Genomic DNA, 21,076 nt, shown 5'->3' with positions numbered 1-21,076 from the left:
GGTGGGTCCCCGCAGCGCCGCCCTCCCGGGAGGCGGCGCGCACTGGGGACGGCCCTTCGGTGTCACAGGTGCTGAGGTCTCCAGCTCCAGCCCGCAGCCTGCCCGCGCAGCGCGTCCCGTGTCTTAAACTTGGGAGGAAGCTGTGAACGCCGCAGGCAACAGGCTGGGTGGCTCCACTGGTCCTGGCCATTTTCGTCCCTCCCGGGACTCTCCGGGATCTCTGTCTTCCCGTCAGTTAAGCCCGGCGATCATCAATCATCTGCTGCCCTCGCACTGTCGGCGGAGCCAGCAGGCACGTGATGAAGCGCTCCGGCGGCGCGGGGCTCCCTGCATCCCTCCGTGCCTCCATCCCTCCATCCCTGCATCCCTCCATCCGCCCGCCCGCCCTGCCCTTCCGGCCGCCGCCCGCCGCGCCGACTCCGCCGGCCCCGCGGCGAGTGCCCCCAGGGGCCCGGGCGGGGCGGACGCGCACAGCCCCGCGCCTGCGAGCCCGCACCTCCGGCCGCCGGGCCCACGTGACCGCCCTCCTCCCGCCTCCCGCCTCCCGCCTCCCGCCTCCCGCCTCCCGCCTCCCAGGCGCGCGCACGGGCCGGCGTCTCGGCTCCCGCGCGCGCCCGGCGGGTCCCCGCGCCCGGAGCAGAGCGGCGGAGGGAGCTGCCGGCCGGGCGGCGGGGCGCGGGGGGGAGCGGGCGCGAGCGGCGGGCTGCCGGGGCCGCCCGTGCACGGTGGTGGCGGCGGCGGCGGCGGCGGCGGCGGCGGCGGTCGCCCGGGCGGCGCGGTTCCGCATCCGCCGAGTGTGATGAGGCTGCCCCCTCTCGCTGCTCCGCTCGCCGCCAGCTGACAGCGCCGGCTCCCAGCCCGCCCCGGAGGGCAGACGCCGCGGGGCCGTGACCTTGGCCGAGGAGGTAAATCCGGGCGGCGGGAGGGGGGAGGCAGCGCCGCCCCGCGCGCCCCGCCGCCCCGCGCGCCCCGCACCCACCCTCCCTCGGCGCCCCCGCCGCGCGCCCGCCCCGGGAGCCCCGCGCGCCCCGGCCGGGCTGCGGGCTGCGGGCTGCGGGCTGCGGGCGCCGCGCTCGCCCCGGTCCGCGGTGCTGAACCTGCTGCCATCTGTGCGGCCGGGAGAGCGGGGCGGCGGGAGCTGGGGCTCCCTGGTTTTCCCCCTCGGGCCGGTGGCCGCGAGGTTCCTGCAGGCAGGCTGCGGCTCCCCACGGCGACCCAGGTGACTGCCCGCGGCCGGGACGGAGCCCGGTGCCTCCTGGGCGGGGACCGTCCTGACTTCCCAAGTGGAGTGGAGAGCGGGAGCGGGGCCGGGGCTGGGGCCGGGCAGCGCCGGCAGGTGGAAGTGGGCAAGGCTCCTCGGGCTCCGTGTGGGACACACACACACACACACACACACACACACACACACACACACCCTCCGCGCGGAGTGGGCCTGCCTGAGGCGCTCGCTGCCCGTGGGGGAACGGCCAGATACCTGGGAGCCCGCGTCGGCCACAGGCTGCTGCTGCCTTTCCGCCCTTTCGGGAAAACACCATCAAGTCGAGATGCAAGTGTTGGGAAACAAGAGAACTCTAGCGCAGACATGGTGACCGTGGGGGTTTTCTTTCTTTCTTTTTTTTCTTTCTTTTTCTTTTTGTTTAGGTGAGCATCAGACACTTTTTCAAATGAGTATCCAGAAGATCAAAGTCAGTTAAAACCATTGCCAAACGACTATTCTAACTAAAAGATTGTCATTTCTTACAACTTCCTGAGGGTACTGTAGGTGTAAATTCAGATTTAAAAAAAAAAACAAACAAAAAACCAAACAAACAAACACTTTCTGTGCCACTTCCTCCAGCTAGCCCTGACATGTAAGTATGCTCCATGTGGGGTGGGTGCTGTGGATTCTGAAGAGGCTTCAAGTCACCCCTCTTGAGCACTGCCGTTTGCATTTCACTGAAGTCTCCCTAACCCTTTGCACCCTTTGCAGCGCAGACCACTAATCCCAGTATTTGAGAGCGCACCAAGTGTGGGGTGACATGGCCCAGGGGAATAATTACGGGCAGACCAGCAACGGGGTGGCAGATGAATCGCCCAACATGCTGGTGTACAGAAAGGTAAGAATTTCTTCACTTTCTTGGAGAGAGGGAAACTTTTGGCTTGGGTTTTGTTGCCCCCCCCCTCCCCCCCGTCTAGTGTATGTATCTACTTTGTGGCCTCATAGATTTCCCAAATTACCAAATACAGCACAAGTATAGCACACAATACTTGAAGATAATCTGGTATTCCCTACTGTGTAGAGACCCAGTGAAGTACATGAGGCCAGCCTTACTCTGCCCTCTTCTTTCCCTGCTGATTTCACACAGATTAAGCTGCGATCAGCAGTATCAGCAACTTTGGGCATCCCACATATTTTGTTAAATGTGTGATTTTATGCATCCATAATAGTTTTTAGAAGCTTTTTCATAACCCCCCCCCCCCAGCATTTGGGTTGTAAGGATTATGTAAATGTGTAACATTTTAGAAATGAAAAGACCACTTTGCTGTTCTGCAACAAGAGGGGATGTGCTTGTGAATCTATGGTTGGTTTAAAGATTTTACTTGTGACTAAACAACTCTCATTTTTCTTTCTTTTTTTTTTTTTTGTCTTAGTCTAAGTTATTTTTTACTTTGGGTCATTTTATTTTTATGATTTTGTTTATGGGTATTTAAGTCCTAGTGGCATATGACCATTAAATAAACTTTTATACTCAGTATTTTTTTCCCAGAAACTCATCTGACAGTTTTATACATGCTATCAGCAACAAACTTCTAGACACTGAGCCACCATAATAAAGGTGCATTTGAATATTGTGTGTGCTTTAGAGTGGTTGCTTAGGTAACTTCATTCTGGTCACAACCAACCATGTTACTAAGATAAAGGAAGCGATATTCTTTAACTTCTGTACCAATCGTTTCTATTGCATTTTATGCTGGGATTATTATTTTTTTTGGCGTATTATCTGTAGTACTTATTGAGCAAGATTTCAGTGTAAATGTTAGCAGTGACAAAAAGGAAATCATACCTTGGAATCAAGAAAATTGTTAAAGGTTTAATTAGTATGAGCTCATTGAGGAGTTCAGGATAAGTTTGTATATGTTCTTTCATGAATACAATTGTAAAGCTATATGCTACCTTCACCTGTACTAAATCTAAACTCTCCTGCTATGTGGGCCAAAATCACTTAGAGGTGGTGACGAATATGTGTTTGAGGGAATATTGTTATTGCTTTACTGTGAAGGTTCATGAACATCCTGACACAATGTTAGCAATTTTTTTCTCTAGCCTTACAGACAGTACTAGGTTGTATACCTGTGAATGCAGTTTTATGTGTCTGGGACAAAACAGTATGATAGGAAATAAAAATTGGAGATTAGTTGCCTATTTTAGATCTAAAGCATCTGAATTGGATAAATTAAGAGCATAATCCACTTGTGCCTAAATTGTTACTATCGTATTCCTACATGAATTGAAATAACTGGATATTTGCCCATTCTGTATAGAGTTTGTTCTGAGAAGAGCTATTTGGAGGGCAGTTATGTGTTTTTTAAATAAGTTTTAATGTTTTTATTGTTTGGTATGCTTTTACTATTTTAATATGCAAGAGGTGGCAGTTGTAAATTCTATCTTATAGGTGTGTACCTGTGAAGAGCTGGACTTTTGGATGTAAAATTACAATAGTTAGCTGCTTTTATTCAGTCATACTATATTTTTCTGGTTCCTTACAGAAGATTAAGGCTACGTTGATTGGACACCTAATGCTTATCTTGATTAGAAATGAACAGTGTGACATGTATCCGCGTGTCTCATTTAGTCAATTATTATGAGAATAAATGAAAAAAATGAGGCTAGGGGTTTTAGAAATAGTTATTAGGTTATATAGTATACCTGAGCTTCTTATTGCTAATTTTGAATTTATTCTATAAGGTGTTGTAAGGCACCAGATTGCTGCTAGTGCTACTTATAAGTTGACAGTATTGCTTCAGGATGAGAGTATAATACCTCATTTTTTAAACATAATTTTGTTGGTTAAACTTGGAATTGCTTGTGCTACTTATTCTGTCATCTTTTTATTAGCTCTTTGTTTAAGTTGACACAATTTATTTTTAGAAATTATTTCTCTGATAAATCGTTAGTAGAAAAAATAACTCCATTCAGTAATTCATACTCCCAATTCATAACTATGGATTGCCTGTCTATTCCTTTTATTCCCTATGCTTATGTATTTTGTGTTTTTGATACAAATAATCATGTATAAATACTAGATAATTCATGTAATGAGACACACATCTGTCTGTGTGGAGACATACAGTCCGACATCATGGTTTCATTTGACCATTTTACCCATTTCTTGTGTCTTCTGTGTTCAATGGGCTTTACATTTAAAGTATTTTCAGTAGAGGCCAAATATTAATATGAAGAACAGCAAAATAGTTGGAGAGTGGTGTAGACTACTATATGTTGCTAGGATATTTCATCTGCTCCAGCTGCTTAAAGGAAGAAGCACTCCATTACAAATGCTTATCAATCATGGAGTCAATCATGTTTAGAAAAGAACTTCGGTACCAACAGCACATTGCTCAGTAACAGTGGAGAGAGTGGATTAATTGCTGTCTTATCAATTCATGCCAGTTTTCTACTTCTGCTACACTATTGCAGCGTGGTTCTTGGAAGTAGGCTCTAGGCTGGAAACATTCATAGTGTTCTCACCATTTCCCCTCCCCCCACAGGCCATCTCCTGTTTACTGTAAGGATTCTGGTGATTTACACGCACCTAAGATATGCATGTGCTGTTTCCATTTTGTCTGGATAGGTTATGAATGACGCATAGTAATGTTCCTGTGAGAGAGAGGAAGTAGTGAATGGTTAGCAAAGTGGAATGCACAGAAAAGAGCTGAGATGCATGCCTTTCTTGTGTTTGTCAAGTGTCCCTCTCCCTAGTATGATTATCCTCATACAGGTTATAGGATTTCTCCAAATGATAGAAAAATTTCAAAGGTCTCTTTTCCATGGAGAATTCTGTAGTGATGTTAGGGGAAAAATGTACAGTGTGTAAAATGATCATGCTCCAAGCAGAGTGAGTGCCACTGTGGTGCAGGCTGTGGTCAATAGTAATGCTGCCTCACGGTCAAGGTTGGCACCTGCAGGTAAGTCTGGGATATTCATATTTCACATGAAGCTTCTTGGCTTCATGTGAGGGATCTCAGGTGGAAAGATGGATGAACTAGATAAATGGGATTAAGAGATACAAACTCCCAGTTATAAAATAGAGATGAAGAGTATGGCATAGGGAATATAGTCAATAATATTGTAATAATATTGTATGGTGATAAATGGTGATGACACTTACTGTGGTGAGCACAATTCCAATATAGAATTGTATCTGTATGTTGTACACCTGAAACTAATATAACATTGCAAGTTAATTATACTTCACTAAAAGAATTTTAAAAGTGAAGGGTCTCTGTAGGCTTCATTTGATGTTGTAAGTACAAGTTAAAAATCCATATGGACAAAATATGTGCCTTATCAATTTTTCAACTCATCATGCTGTGTTTTTTTTTTTAAATAAGGATGTGATTAAAGTTAGAGTGGTTATGCCATTTTATGTATTTGAGAACACCTTATTTAAAAGCTCATTATATGCAGCCCAGCCACATTTAATTTTGGGGCTTTCTAGGCTCCCTTCAGATAAGCCTTAACTAGAATGGAATTAGAAGTAATCAACTTCTTTAAGAAGAGACCCACCTATCTCTAACTTGCCTTGGCTTTAGGCTAGCTTCTAGAAACATTTGTAGAGGTGAAGGCTTAGAACTCAGTTTTGTTTTGGGTTAATGAAGCCCAAATACTGCTTGCATTCTTGCTGTGTTCTGGGCAGAGTCCTCGTTCCAGGGTGTGGCACTGGCTGTAGAGGATGGCTGAGCTGGAACCAAAAGTACGGGGAGACACATTCCAAATTTGGTGTCTGGCCAGCATGCTGCCCACTAGACAGTATACATCACTTTTTGTCCAGCAGCTGACATTCCTGCATTTGAAAAACAAAATATCTAGGGCACCTTGGGGCCAGTTTCTCAAATTGGCTGGAATGCTGACTTCTCACTAGCAAGAATGCTCAAAATGACCAATAATTTGTGATATTACTGCAGCAATCATTTATGCTCCAGGTGCCAGAAGAAAAAATAAAAAATGTTTTCCTTGTTTGCTACCTTAGTGGGAGGAACATGTTTTTGGAGATAGCTAATCTGCATGTCCACCACACCTGTGCCCTCACCTCACGTCCTCGTCTCTGCCCACCCTCTCCTTTGTCCTGTGTTCATCTCTTCTCTTCATCTTCCATGTACTCACAGTCTTTCCAGTTGCTTCTTTTAATTTCTTCTTTTCAAAACAGACCTCAGAGTGAAGGTAAGTTTTCCTTGTGATCATGCTTAGTTTAGTTGTAAAAGAAAAAATGATGCCTTTTGGAGAAGATAGCAGATTCCAGCCTTGTTTGGGTACCTGTTAGGCACAGGCTCTTGGAAGGGTGCTTTTAAACTTGGTCACATATGTGCCATGAGGTTCAGTATGTTGCTGTGTATGTGGTGTGGCAAAAGGTTAGTCCTTGGCGACCAACTGCTCTGTTCTTGAAGAGCAAGAGGGGCCCACTGGCCTTTCCTGCAAAAAGGTGCCATGGGAGATGTCACCCTAGTAGGACAATCACCTATGCTGATTGACTTTATCTAGACCTTGCCTTTGAAAGCTATTCGTGAAGTCCGTCTGTTCCATGAGAGTACACATACCCATAAGAAAGGAGAGGGACTTACTGCTTCTTTGGAAGGAATCGAGCCCGTTCCGTTCTTAGTCTTAGGGGTGGAGTTGGCTGACATTTTTTGCATTAACTCAGTGCTTTTGTCTCTTTAGGATTTTCCAATCTGGTTAACCTTGGGTGTCAAGGACAGGCTATGGATAGTGGCCTTGAACTCCATTATAAAAAAATAACCAAACCGCTGCGCCACCCAGGGATCCCTTTTTTTTTTTTTAATTTTTATTTATTTATGATAGTCACAGAGAGAGAGAGAGAGAGAGAGAGAGAGAGAGAGAGAGAGAGGCAGAGACACAGGCAGAGGGAGAAGCAGGCTCCATGCACCGGGAGCCCGATGTGGGATTCGATCCTGGGTCTCCAGGATCACGCCCTGGGCCAAAGGCAGGCGCCAAACCGGTGCAGCCACTCTGGAAAACTGTGTGGAGGTTCCTCAAACAGTTAAAAATATACCTGCCCTACGACCCAGCAATTGCACTGTGGGGGATTTACCCCAAAGATACAAATGCAATGAAACGCCGGGACACCTGCACCCCGATGTTTATAGCAGCAATGGCCACGATAGCCAAACTGTGGAAGGAGCCTCGGTGTCCAACGAAAGATGAATGGATAAAGAAGATGTGGTTTATGTATACAATGGAATATTACTCAGCTATTAGAAATGACAAATACCCACCATTTGCTTCAACGTGGATGGAACTGGAGGGTATTATGCTGAGTGAAGTAAGCCAGTCGGAGAAGGACAAACATTATATGTTCTCATTCATTTGGGGAATATAAATAATAGTGAAAGGGAATATAAGGGAAGGGGGAAGAAACGTGTGGGAAATATCAGAAAGGGAGACAGAACGTAAAGACTGCTAACTCTGGGAAACGAACTAGGGGTGGTAGAAGGGGAGGAGGGCGGGGGGTGGGAGTGAATGGGTGACGGGCACTGGGGGTTATTCTGTATGTTAGTAAATTGAACACCAATAAAAAAATAAATTAAAAAAAAAACATTGGCACTTTTGAACCTTTCTTATCTTGGTCTTTCTAGGTTTAGGGTGCTGGTGAAGAATATTTATAACTGATAAGAGAAAGGCCCATGAGAAAAGTGGGGGATGTTTGCAAGTAGATCATCACAGAAGCCTTTAAGCCCTCAGATTTCTAAATTAGGGGTTTCAATGGGAGGCAGAGACCAGGAGATATGTCTTGCCATTGCTGAAAAATTCCAAAATGGAAGGTCGTCTATGTATTAGATTATTTGAAAGTACCTTTCTGGACTAAGGGATATTATCTACTATAAATACGAATTTAATCTGTCTGAATCAAATGCCGACCGATTTTCCTCTCAGTTACATAAATACTGACAGTTGCCCTGAGATAGAATAGGACTATCATCTGTGATGTTTTTGCTGAGAAGTAGACATTTTATGAGTAATAATTCAATGATGGATTTTGGATAATAATTAACCTGCGTTCAGAGCAGGAAAGCCTTCCACAGTTGAGCTTTTCCCTCACCAGTTGTTGCTTGCCAGTGCTATTTGTGGGATTAAGATAAGGATTTGTGGCCTAAATTTTATTTCCTTTATTTCCCACCTCCAGCCTCCACGAACCTAATTGATCAGAAGAGAGTGAAGATGTAGGAAAGAGAAGCTATCTAGGGATTTTACTGCCTCCTAATAGCCTTTGTGGTTCTACTGAGTGATGGAAAGCAGGGTATTTTTAGGTGGTGTGGGTGATGGAATGTGATCACTGCGGAGAATATGGAAATATTTTGGATTTGGATAGTTTAGTGACATAATAAATATTAAATCTCCTTGAAAAATAGAATTGTGAAGAATAAGTAACACAGATACTTGGCTCTCGCTCCCCCTTTCATAGCAGTGAAAAGGAGGCATTAGAAGGTCAGGGTGACAGGGACTTCTGTTTTACAAAATACCAATCTAATTATAAAATAATTGTAAATGATAAAGTGGGTACTCGGTTCCTTAGGGAAAAAAAGGCCCACTTCTTTCTGCCATTTGCCCAAGGCTATATGAAAATTTAACTTATCCTCTTTTCAATTCCCCTTGTTTTGTGTCTAATTCAATTAACAAAGGTCTCAGGACATTGGAACTCTAATAGACATTCATGAACTTGGTTCCAATTCCATTAAAATTGCCACCTGGTCTAGGCTGAAATATTTTGTCTGAGGAACTCATCCAGAGAAATAAGTTGCTGTTCTGTCTTCTGAAAAATATGGAGGGAAATGGCAGCTTTGTGCCATTAGCTGGGTTCTTAGGAATAAGTGTAGGAGCCTTCTCATTTTATGTCCTTTCTGGTGATTAGCAAGTAAATGTTTTCTTAGGAGCCAATGTGCTGAAGCAGAAGAAGCATGTGAAGTACAGTTGGGTGGTCTTGGTTTTAAATCTTGCCTCTGCCGATGTTTACCTGTATGGTTGTGGGTTAGCAACTAACTCCTTTCACCTCAGTTTCCTTATCTATAAAGTAATGTAAACCAAAGATGCTCCTTTCATAGAGCTGTTTGATGGTAAAATGAATTATCTCAGGAACTGTCTTGTAGATATCCCTAACATATATTAGATCCTCAATAAATACTATAACAACAATAATAGTAATTATGATTCCTGTTTATTTAGTTAAAATTATTAAACACCTTATGTGTGATGTGAACCACTAGGTTGTTAAGTTTTTTGACAAAGGGAAAAAGGTGAACGTTTTCATAATATTTCATGTTATTTCCTTGATAATTAGGGAGGCAGATTCTGTAGGATGCTTTGGTAGTACCATTTTCATGACACTTATAACGTCCTTTCTAATATTATTTAGTAGCTAGTCTCCCCTTTTTTTTTTTTTTTTTGCCAGCTTCTACTTTTTAATAAGTTTTTTGATATCTTATGTATCTCTGAAGTCTGTGCAGTTCTTTGGATATTATATAAACTAAATAAAGCCTTTGAATCTAGGAATTTCAGAAGTGAAAAGGAACTTTGAATTTGTCTACTTTTTCATTTTGCAGATGATGAAATTTAGGATTAGATAATTTGTCTGCAGTCATACAGCTTGAATTTGGGACTTTGTCTTTCGATGGCTTTTTCTTTTAACATTATTATTATTATTTGTGAAACTGGGTTATTTTAATGTTTCTTTTTAAATATTTATTTATTTATTTTAGAGCGAGAGAGCATGTGCTGGTGAGTGGAGAAAGGGGCAGAGAGAAAGAATCTCAAGCAGACTGTGTGCTGAGCACAGAGCTGTCTGCGGGCTCCATCCCAGGACCCTGAGATCATGACCTGAGCTGAAACCAACAGGCTGACACTTAACCAACTATGCCACCCAGGCGCCCTTATTTTAATTTTTTTTTTTTTTTAACAGTAGGATAAATAGGTCTCTTGATGACTGCAGATATGTAAGGCTGTTTGGTGGTATTCAGAACCACCACAGTAATGGTGGCTTTCCTGATTGGTGTGTAGTCTGCAGTAATTATAAGGAGTTCTGTTTTGTAAGCTGCTGTCAAAGCAGCAAGACTACAGTCATGCATCCATCATTTTCAGGATTGTTGGTAACCTGCCATATTTTCCCCCAAATAACCTTGCCTCCTTGTGTCGCAAGGCCCAACTCACTTGTATTCACCTATTCACCTCAAGGACAATACCTTTGGTAATAACACCTAAAGTTGTATAATATGGAGATGAGGGATCCTTTTTTTTTTTTTTTTTAGATTTTTAAAATTTATTTATGATAGTTACACACAGAGAGAGAGAGAGAGAGAGAGGCAGAGACACAGGCAGAGGGAGAAGCGGGCTCCATGAACTGGGAGCCCGACGTGGGATTTGATCCTGGGTCTCCAGGATCGCGCCCTGGGCCAAAGGCAGGCGCTAAACCGCTGCGCCACCCAGGGATCCCGAGGGATCCTTTTTTACACCAAACACTGGCAGGCAAATGGTGGATTTCCTTTTTTTTTTTTTTTTTAAAGATTTTATTTGTTTATTCATGAGTGATACACAGAGAAAGGGAGAGACATAGGTAGAGAGAGAAGCAGGCTTTCCACAGGGAGGCTGATGTAGAACTTGATCCCAGGACTCCAGATCGTGACCTGGCAGATGCTCAACACTGAGCCACCCAGGCACCCCAAAAGGTGGCTCTTAGTTCAGGATGTGTTACATGGGTCTTTTTGACACATAAGCTCATTGTCCTAATGAATCTTTTATATTTAGGTGGTTTTTGAGTAAAGCCATTACCAACACAGCAGGCTTTAGTAACAATCCTCTCCATGCTTTCTTCTTTCTCTTTTCTGTTTGAATAAATTTTAATACTTCAGTTTCTTCCTTTGGGGAAAGGAACTTCCCATATTCCCACTTTCTCTTTTTGTTTTTCTTTAATCATATTGGAAAGTATTTAGCTGGAGACTGTCCCTTCCTGTCCAGTAGATATGCAGGTACTGCCCCTTGTGGAGTCTTTCCATCATTCTTTTGTTTGGTGTGTCTCTTTTCATGCATCTTGATAGTCTTTTCGTAGATATATTCTCAGTATGGCACTGTTTATGGTAGAGCTTAGCTTTCTGGCCAATCATCTTTTTTTGCCTTCTTTGAATCCTCATGAGCCTCTTGATGGTCCATCTTTCTCTTTTTTTCATGGTAATCTGAACAATAGCCATAGCATAATGCCATCCATGGAGCCACTGGGTACACCAAAAAGCTTTCAATGTTCAGGTCTCACAGACCCATGAGCTGACTCCACATATCTTGGATAGGAGAGACAGTTCTAAAATCACTGGTGCCAGAGAAAGCACAATACATTGCTTCTGAACCTCTGTTCTTCACGTTTTCTCTCTCTCTCTCTGTCTCTGGACACCAAGAAGCTCTCAATGTTCAGGTCTTACAGATCCATGAGCAGACTCCACATAACCTGTGACAGGAGAGACAGTTCTAAAATGACTGGCACCAGAGAAAGCACTACGCGTTGGTTCTGAACCTTTGTTTTTTATTTATTTATTTAATTTATTTATTCATGAGAGACACAGAAGCAGAGACACAGGCAGAGGGAGAAGAAGGCTCCATGCAGGAAGCCCGACGTGGGACTCGATCCCGGGTCTCCAGGATCGGGCCCTGGGCTGAAGGCGGCGCTAAACCGCTGAGCCACCCAGGCTGCCCTGAACCTCTGTTCTTCATGTTCTCTCTCTCTCTCTCAACAAATACAGTAAGTCCTTGTGTTTGTATCAGTGTCAGTAAGGAATCAGCACCCTGGTTACTCTGTGGCATCCTTGGGTTACCTACCACAGGATGCCTGACCACTCACAAGACATAGATTATTAGATTCCTTTTCCCTTCCACTATACTCTAGCTTTTGGAACCCCAGGAATGATAAGGTCAGGAGCTTGGTCTGCCCCACTCTGGGAATAGCTCTGTTATTGATTTGATTGTAGCTAAAATTCTAGGCAGATGAAGACATAGAACATGATGCTCTGTGGCAGCACTGTCCAATAGAACTTCCTACCATGATGGAAATGTCTTTACATGGACTGTCTGATATGGTCACCACCAGCCACAGGGGGCAGTCAGACACTTGAAATGTGGCTACCTGGGACCTGCATTTTAAGTTACACTTAGTTTTAATTTAGATTTAAATAACCCCATGTGGCTAATGATGGTTGTATTTGACAGAGTATAAGAAGTGAAGACTTTCAGGGAAATAGCATCAAACCCAAGAGAAGAGATAAAAGAATATGCTATACTGAGTCTGACACTTGACACACACAGTGCTTGCAAAAAAGTAGGGCTCCCCAAATGATTTTTTAAGAGGACAAAATAGCAGTGACGTTTTGAAGGAAGACGATGGCCTCTTAAAGAGATGGTAGATATTATGATAAATGACATCAGCTGCTTATCTAGTTTATTTTCTCATCCTGCAGAAACTTTCAGTGTCTGGAGAGGGTGGCTCTCCTAAGGTGAGATGATGCGGTTGTAGGACTGAAGCCTGTGGATACCATCCAGGAAGGGCTCTCACAGGTGCTTGGTTGATTTGCTGATGTCGGAGACATTTCAGCTAATCTCCATGTTGTTGCACCTTCGAGATGTATCACAGCCATTCCAGTTCCTAACAAGACTGAGAAAAAAACCAGAAGCTTCCAGATAAAAGAGATTTAAAGTGCTTGGAATCCTTGTTGAGAATTTAAAATGGGGGTATAGGGAATCCTTTTTAAAAAAGTCTATTTATTCATGAAAGACACAGAGAGAGAAGCAGAGACAGAGGCAGAGGGAGAAGCAGGATCTCTGTGGGGAGCCCAATGTGGGACTTGATTCCAGGACTCTGGATCAGGCCCCGAGCCAAAGGCAGACGTTCAACTGCTGAGCCATCCAGGTGTCCTCCACCTTTTATTTACTTATTTTATTCTTTTTAAGCTCACATCTCTTTCTTATGTCTCAGAAAGTTCAAAGAGGGTGGATAGCCTGTGGGGAAGTGGCAGTGGTGTGCAGAGTCTTCTAGTCCAAAAGGCTGGATGTGGATTCCTCTACTGTCCCTCACAAGCTGTGCCGGCGTGGGCATATTTCTTACCTTCTCTGAGTTTCATTTCTGTCATAGAATTGACAGAGACTACTTCACAGAATCTTTGAGAAGATGAAATGAAATAAAGTGAAAATGCCTGACTGAGAATAATTGACAATACTTGTGGACTCTTTTTGAGAATTGTGGAAATTACCAAGACTCCGTGAAAGAATGAACTTTGCAGGAGGCTTCCTGATAAGTCCTCCCCAGCTTGCCAAGTGTCTCTATGGCTGTAGGTCATTTAGAAGCTCAATTGACATGTTTTCCCTGGTTTGGTCATTGCTGGAAGATGTCAAAAACAATATAAATCTACATGACCTTCTTGGCCACACAGAGCTTTGGAATGTCAGGCAAACTAATTCAGTAGATACCTTTCCTCTTGTACATAAATCTAGGGAGATTTTTCACCCCTCTTTAAGATGACATATCCCAAACATTTTGAAGAAAAATAAGTACCACATAGAAAGAACATATTATTACCAACATTTCTTTTTTTTTTTATTTTTTTTTTATTTTTTTTATTACCAACATTTCTGTCACTGAACTTTTCTAGGTGCATTTCCTTTGGAATTTAATGCCATAGGTCACTTGCTTTGCCTTATGCTTAGTATTTTGTTTCAGCTTTTGATTTATTGTTAATTAAAATAGTTGCATTTATTGAGTGCTTAGCCTGTATCTACTTCCTTACATATATTATCCATTTTCTTTAAAATGATATTGCATGTTGGTTATTAGTATCCTGTTTTTCTAATAAGACAGCTGAGACTGACTAATGCAGACTGGGTGAGTGCCCAGGATTGCTCAGGGATTAGTGGCAGAGCTGGTGTGCTTCATAGAGACTGAGATGTCTATCTTTCAGCCCATGTGCCCAGCACCTACAAAAATGGCACATAGTAGATGTCCCAAATACTGATTGCATAAATGCACAAATGAGTGAATGAACAAATGAATGAAAGCTTGGTCCAAAGACCCTACTCTTGCCTCTTCACCATGTTGCTTCCAGCTTTATTAGTGAAAAGTCATGGCACTCAGATTTTACTTCCTCTCACTACACGTGCACTGAGCCTTGGCTATGTCTCAGCACCGTGATAAGCACTGCAGACAGAGCTATCTATAGACAAGGCAGACTGTGTCTGAGCCCTCACTGAGCTTATATCACTGTGGCAAAGACAGATGTCAAGCAGCTCATCATAGGGCGATTAATGACATAAGAGGGGAAGAAGTGGGTGATATGGAAATTTATTTATTTTCAGGTCATCTGGTTTCTAAAATAACTATTAGGTTGATCTGTATCTTCTTGTTGCAGTTCTGAGTGCCTAGCACAGTGCCCAAGGTCATATAGACTCTGACACTTAGTGAGTACTCAGTAAATGAACTGAATAGAGCTAAGCTAGTGTTGAAAATCCTTAGGGCTTTACTGAGACAACTGAGACAAAGGTGTTGATCTTATTGCTTAGAAAACTAAGGAATCAGATCCTTCCATAGTTTCTTAATCAGGCATCTCCGGTTCTGGCAACTCAGGATTGATGAGACCATCCTTAGCCAACAAGAAAGGGGAAAGAGAGTCTTGTAAATAGAGAAAGGCGCTTGTTAAGCTTAAGGCTTTGCAGTTAGATTCCTGGGTTAAAACTGACATAATACTTGGAAGATTGAATCAGATTATTTTGCTTTTTTGAGTCTCAGCTTCCTCGTCTGTAAAATGGGGATAATAATAGGTTATTATGGGGATTATTTAAATAGCACATATAAAGCCTGGATGAGTAGGAAAAAATTCAAAATATTTTAACTATTACTTGTAAAAGCCTAAAGAAAATGAACTGGGTTTCCCTATGAATGGATGTAGTAATATCTAGGGAGCACATCCCTTTGAAAATTGTCTTTCTTACATATATTTTAGAATTTGCCGCTCTTCAGTGACTCAATAATTTTGTTAAAAATCATTTCATATGGTAAATTACAGTAAAAATTACCTAAAATGTTCAGTTATGGTACAATTGAAACAGATATAGCAGTAGAAAAAATAATAGAAAGGATCTTCATGTGCCCATGACATAGTGTAGCAGACATTAACTGTGGGTAAATCTTGTTTCATTTATACTTCCCCACGTATGCTATCCCTCAGGTGATTATTTTGAGGCAAATTTCAGAAAATGTATCTTTTAAGATCTAAATACCTTCATATATGTATAGCATACTTTTTAAGGAAGATAAAGATAAATGAAATGATTATTCTTTTATTCATCTTGAGTCCTTTGTATGATGACACATCCTACTCCATGAGGTTTTTAAAATTTTTAAAATATTTGCTCAAATAAATCTATCACTTTTTTTCTTTTTTATTGGAATAAAATATACATAACATAATTTACCATTTTAACCATTTTAAGTATACAGTTCAGAGACATTAATTATGTTTACCTTATTGTGTAACATTGTCACCCTCCATCTCTAGAACTCTTCTCATCTTGCAGAAATGAAACCTATACCTATTAAACACCAATTTCCTATTCTTCTCTCCCAGCCCTGGCAACCACTATGCTGCTTTATGGATGTGACTGTCCTTGAGACCTCACATCTATGGAATCATAGCATATTTGTCCTTTTATGTCTGGCTTATTTCACTGGTATAGTATCATTAGTGTTCATCCATGCTATGTTAGGTGTCAGAATTTTCTTTCTTTTTGAGCCTGAAAAAAATATTTTTTTTTGTATGGATATATATCACATTTTGTTTATCCATCATCTGTCAATGGGCACTTGGGTTACTTCGACCTCTGGCTATTGTGAATAATGCTGCAATGAACATTGGTGTACAAATGTCTACCTGAGTCCCAGCTTTGAAGTTCAGAATTAGAATTTCTGGATCATATGGTAATTGTATTTTTTAATTTTTTTGAGGGACCGTTTTCTATAATGGCTGCAAAATTTTACATTTTGCAGTACATAAAGGTTATAAGTTCTCCATATCCTCATTAACACTTGTTATTTTTTTTTAGCACTTGTTATTTTTGATAAAAGTGATCCTAATAGGTATGAAGTAGTATCTCATTGTGGTTTTGATTTACATTTCCATGATGACTGGGCATCGTTTTATGTACTTATTGGACATATTCATATCTTCTTTGGAGAATCCATGAGCTTTCAAATTCAAAATAGATTGTTCTCAGGAGTAGTTTTGACCTATGAATTATGTGACCATTTAGATTTCTGTCTAACCAAAATTCTGTTTGTTTGTTTGTTTGTTTTTTGAGTTCTGAACTAGCTTTTTTTTTTTTTTTTTTTTTTAAAGATTGTATTTATTTGACAGAGAACACAAGCAGGGGGAGCATCAGGCAGAGGCTCCCTGCTAAGGGATGCAGGACTCAATCCCAGGACCACTACCTGAGCCAAAGGCAGACACACTTAACCGACTGAGCCACCCAGGTGCCCCTGAGCTAACTTTTTAATGATGGGGAGATCTTTAAAGTCCTTCTATTCTTAGTTTCCTGGTTTTTAGCTAAGAGTGAAACCTCTATAACTGACTCTTTTGGGTGATGGTAGTGATGTTAACTAATTAAGAAAATAATAGCACATCTAAAAATAAATTCAGTTTTATTTGTTTTGAGTCTAAAATAACTGCATTTGGGGGTGTTGCGATGGGACGGGAAGTCTTACATCTCTTAGAGAATTTTGTAACTGCTTTAAAAAAATATCCCAGACCCTCTCAAAATTATGATAATTCATTGTTTTTCTTTGGCTTTTATATAGTCTCCCATACTTTTATTCCCAATGCATTAAGTTTGAATAATGTTAGTGAGACAGATGTTTTCACGGTTATAACTAGAAAAGATAATTCCAAATGAATCTCTCTCTCCATCTTAAATCTTGGCCCTATGTAGTTATTTATTTATTTTCAGAATATTTCTTTTAGTTTTAATGAAGTCTCAGCACAGGTCATTTGGGCTGGGAGTTTTAATGGCTTGAAAACAAAGCAGTTTTTCTGTTAAGAGGTGGGTTCTGACTCTCCTCACTAACTAGCATTGTATTACATAAAGCCTTAAAACTCCAGTGATATTCTTACTCTGAAAACTTATTAGAAGTGAATTAATTTATCTGTACCATATTTGTTGACTCAAAGCTCATTGTCACTTTATAAAACTGTGGTAAACCTCTCTGTCCTTGACATTTCTGTAGTAATAGCACTAATAGCACTCTGCATTTACATGTAGGCACATGTAGAGTAGGAGTAATGATTGCATTCTAGGCTCCCAAGGCCTGCTAGGCATGGCCATGTGATGCCTTATGGCCAATGAAAGGTAAATGGAAGAGGTGTGCATAGTATCTGAGAAGTGCCCTTTAAAAAGAAGGATATATGTTTTTTTTTCCCTTTTCTCATTTTCACTGGTTGGCATCTAGTCATCCTGGCCATGAAATAGAAGGTGACAGATATGAACAGTAGAACAACAAAAGGGAGTGAATCTGGGTCCCTGATCACTGTAGAGTCAGCATACTGATCTGACTTGCCTATGTGCATTTTTTTGTTGGAGAAAAATTAACTTATATCTTCTGTTGTTTTTAAGATTTTATTTTCTAAAAAGATTTTACTTATTTATTCATGAGAGACACACAGAGAGAGCAGAAACATAGGCAGAGGGAGAAGCTGGCTCCCTGTGGGGAACCCAGTGTGGGACTTGATCCCAAGACCCTGGGGATCGTGACCTGAGCCAAAGGCAGGCCTTTGAGGCTCATCCACTGAGCCACCCAGGTGCTCCAAGATTTTATTTTTTTAAAGTCATTATTTGGTTTAAAACAAAATGGAGAGGAAAGTATAGAGATTTCCCAGTTACTCTCGTCCCTATGTAGAGTCCCCCATTATCAACATTATTCACCAGAGTGGTACATTGTTTTTTTTTTTTTTTTTTTTTTTAACAAGGATGAGCCTGCACTGACACATTGTAGTCATTCAGAGTCCACAATTTACTGTAGTATTCTCTCTTGGTGTTGCACATTCTGTAGGTTTGTACAAATATGTCATGACATGTGTCTATCATTATAATACTGTACAGAATTTTTTCATTACTGCTCTTAGCTTCAAGATATTATAGTTTTCTGTCACTTGCAACAAACCCAGATTCTAACTAATTCAACAACTAAATCCAGTGCCTTTTATTTTGCACCCATAAGATGGTAATAGGGCTCAAGTTTTATTTGAAATATAAGTTTCATGTTTTATTTTAAAAACAATCTATTTGCTGTCTAGGAATAAATCTAGTTTCTTTTAAACAACTTAATTGAGAAATTTGGACTTTGAATTAATTATGCATATGGTTCATTTGAATTTAGCAAATGCTTATTGAGCAACTATTATGTGCAGAGCAATTTACTAGAAGTGTCAGGGGATAAAGAATCAGTGATGACGGTAATATGTTCTTTATCAGAGCCCTTTACAGTGTCAAGATTGGAGGATCAACCAATTCACAAGTAATTTAATACACACACACACACACACCCTTCATAAAATTGACAGTGGAGTTATTCAGTATTTATTTATTTATTTATTTATTTATTTATTTATTTAAATTTATTTATTTATGATAGTCACAGAGAGAGAGAGAGAGAGGCAGAGACACAGGCAGAGGGAGAAGCAGGCTCCATGCCCCAGGAGCCCGACGTGGGATTCGATCCCGGGTCTCCAGGATCACGCCCTGGGCCAAAGTCAGGCGCCTAACTGCTGCGCCACCCAGGGATCCCGAGTTATTCAGTTTTTAAAAATTTCTGTTTTCCTTTAAGGAAACTGAGTCCTGGGAAGTTTATTTGCCCATGTCAAAAAACAAATGCAAATGAAAACCATATTATTTATTTTACTGCAAATTAAATATGGTAAGGGTAAGAGGAAAATGTTTAAAAATATTTAAACTAAGTTCTTTTTTTTAATATTTTATTTATTTGAGAGAGCGAGTGAGGGAGAGAGAACATGAGAGGAAGGGCAGGAGGGAGGGGCAAAGGGAGAGGGAGAAACAAGACTCCCCCGCTAAGCAGAGAGCCAGATGCTCCCAGGACCCCAGGATCATGACTTGAGCCCAAGGCAGATGATCCACCGACTGAGCCACCCGGATGCCCTGGAACTTATTTCTTTACCCTAGAACATGGTTATTCATACAGCAGATCCTATAGCTGAAGGTGCTTTTCTTGGAGTATCTTTGCTTACTTGGAAATTTGGCTAATTAGAAATGGAATAATTAAAGCTACTTAAAGTTGCAGAGATAGGCCAGTACTGTATAGATTTATTTGAACACTCCATTTTAACCTTGTTTTATACTTAGAAGCATTTTGTTGAGCATATTTATGAAAACCAGTATGCCTACTTTGGTAGCATCTTGATAGAAATTGCTCATTCTTAACCATAGGAATGAGGTGCTGAGTTAGATTTTAGCAAAGAGTTAAGTAAGTGCAATGAGAACACTTTATTTGTACCATTTAGTCCATCAATTCATGGTACTTGAGTACATAAAGAATAACCACTCAATGAAGCAAAATATGGGCATTTCTGCTGTAGGACAATACATTCTTTAAAAAGAAAAACCCACATTCTGCAAAGTCACACACTATAAATAACTGCCATTTTAAGGAAAATAGAATTGGAATAGATCACTCTAAACATTTTAACCGCTCAAAACATTTACTGTTATAATTAAACATTAGCCAGAACAGTAGTGATCTTATTAAAAATAACAGCACAACTGTAATAGCATACTTACTTCCCTTTAAATAAAGGAATCACACACTGATTCAAGACTTTACCTTTAAAGGAGGAGGTAGCTTGGTGGAGGAGTGTATAAAGAAGTATTGGGTCTGCCAAATTCTAAAAACAAGGACGGAGTGACATTAGCATCAGAATTTGCAAGTAGAGGAGCAGTGAAAGGCTTTGCACAAAATGGTCTGGCTCCTTCTCTAGTCTTTGCTTTGAACCAATATCTGAGAGAGATGTGCAGTAAACCCTTTTGAAAGCTAGTGTGTAGCTGGGTTGAGCCAAGAGGCAGTGCAGGCCACATGGGCAATGCCGCACTCTCTCACGGCCTGCTGCACCCACCTATGTGTGTGAGCTTCAGGTTCGGCTGCTGTATCGTGAGAGCACAGAATATAATGTGCTGAGAAAAATTGTGCATGAGCCAGTGGGACTTCTATATAGACTGACACATTTCCCTGATTTACCAATTGTGTGTGGACTAATTTTTGTTACAGAAATACACTGTGTGTAAAGCACACCATACGTCAAAGGACTATTGAACTGGGGAGGCCTTCCCAGTCAGGGCAAGAAGCAAAATGCATGTGTTTGAAATAGGGTGGTACAAGGGAAGGAGGCAGAGGAAATGAACAGCGGGCCAGGGCAAGTTTGAAAAGGGAAGGTGAATGTCTTAAGAACCCACCATAAGCTGAGTTTGGTTTTGTTGGTTTTCATAACAGCTCCATGAAATGGGTATTGTTCTCCCATTCTCCAATTATGTTAATGAGGCCCAGAGCAGGTGAGGACTCTGCCTAAGGCCACAGGGATGGAAAATGATGATGTCAGGATTTGAAATCAAATCTATATGGGACGATTCCCTATTGGATTGGAATATGGAACCTGAAGCCCATGTGTTGAAGGCAGTGGGCTGGCCTCCTGTGGCTGTGGGCACTTGAAGGAATCTTATAAACTCCCTGAGCTTCTTTCCCATCATACAGAGGTGCGATGAACAGCCACTTCAGAGGGTTATTGT

At 41.6% G+C, this 21,076-nt stretch overlaps 1 protein-coding gene and 1 pseudogene across 4 annotated transcripts in view; one reads left to right on the top strand and one right to left on the bottom strand.

The window, feature by feature from the left end:
- The first annotated feature begins 636 nt into the window (after positions 1-636).
- RGS7 (regulator of G protein signaling 7) overlaps positions 637-21,076 on the top strand; it is a 488,737-nt gene continuing 468,297 nt past the window's right edge. For all 4 annotated transcript variants that reach the window (XM_038542673.1, XM_038542672.1, XM_038542671.1 and 1 more), the window contains exons 1-2: positions 637-905; positions 1,970-2,096. In XM_038542673.1, the coding sequence (XP_038398601.1) occupies positions 2,019-2,096 (78 nt within the window). In that variant the 5' untranslated portion in view covers positions 637-905; positions 1,970-2,018. The remainder of the gene's footprint in view (positions 906-1,969; positions 2,097-21,076) is intronic.
- On the bottom strand, positions 10,308-11,464 carry LOC102151241 (annotated as a pseudogene).

The sequence above is a fragment of the Canis lupus genome, chromosome 7 (assembly GCF_011100685.1).
Source record: "Canis lupus familiaris isolate Mischka breed German Shepherd chromosome 7, alternate assembly UU_Cfam_GSD_1.0, whole genome shotgun sequence".
NCBI lineage: Eukaryota > Metazoa > Chordata > Mammalia > Carnivora > Canidae > Canis > Canis lupus.
Note: the sequence above shows the minus strand (reverse complement) of the source record. Positions and strands in the feature narration are given on the sequence as shown.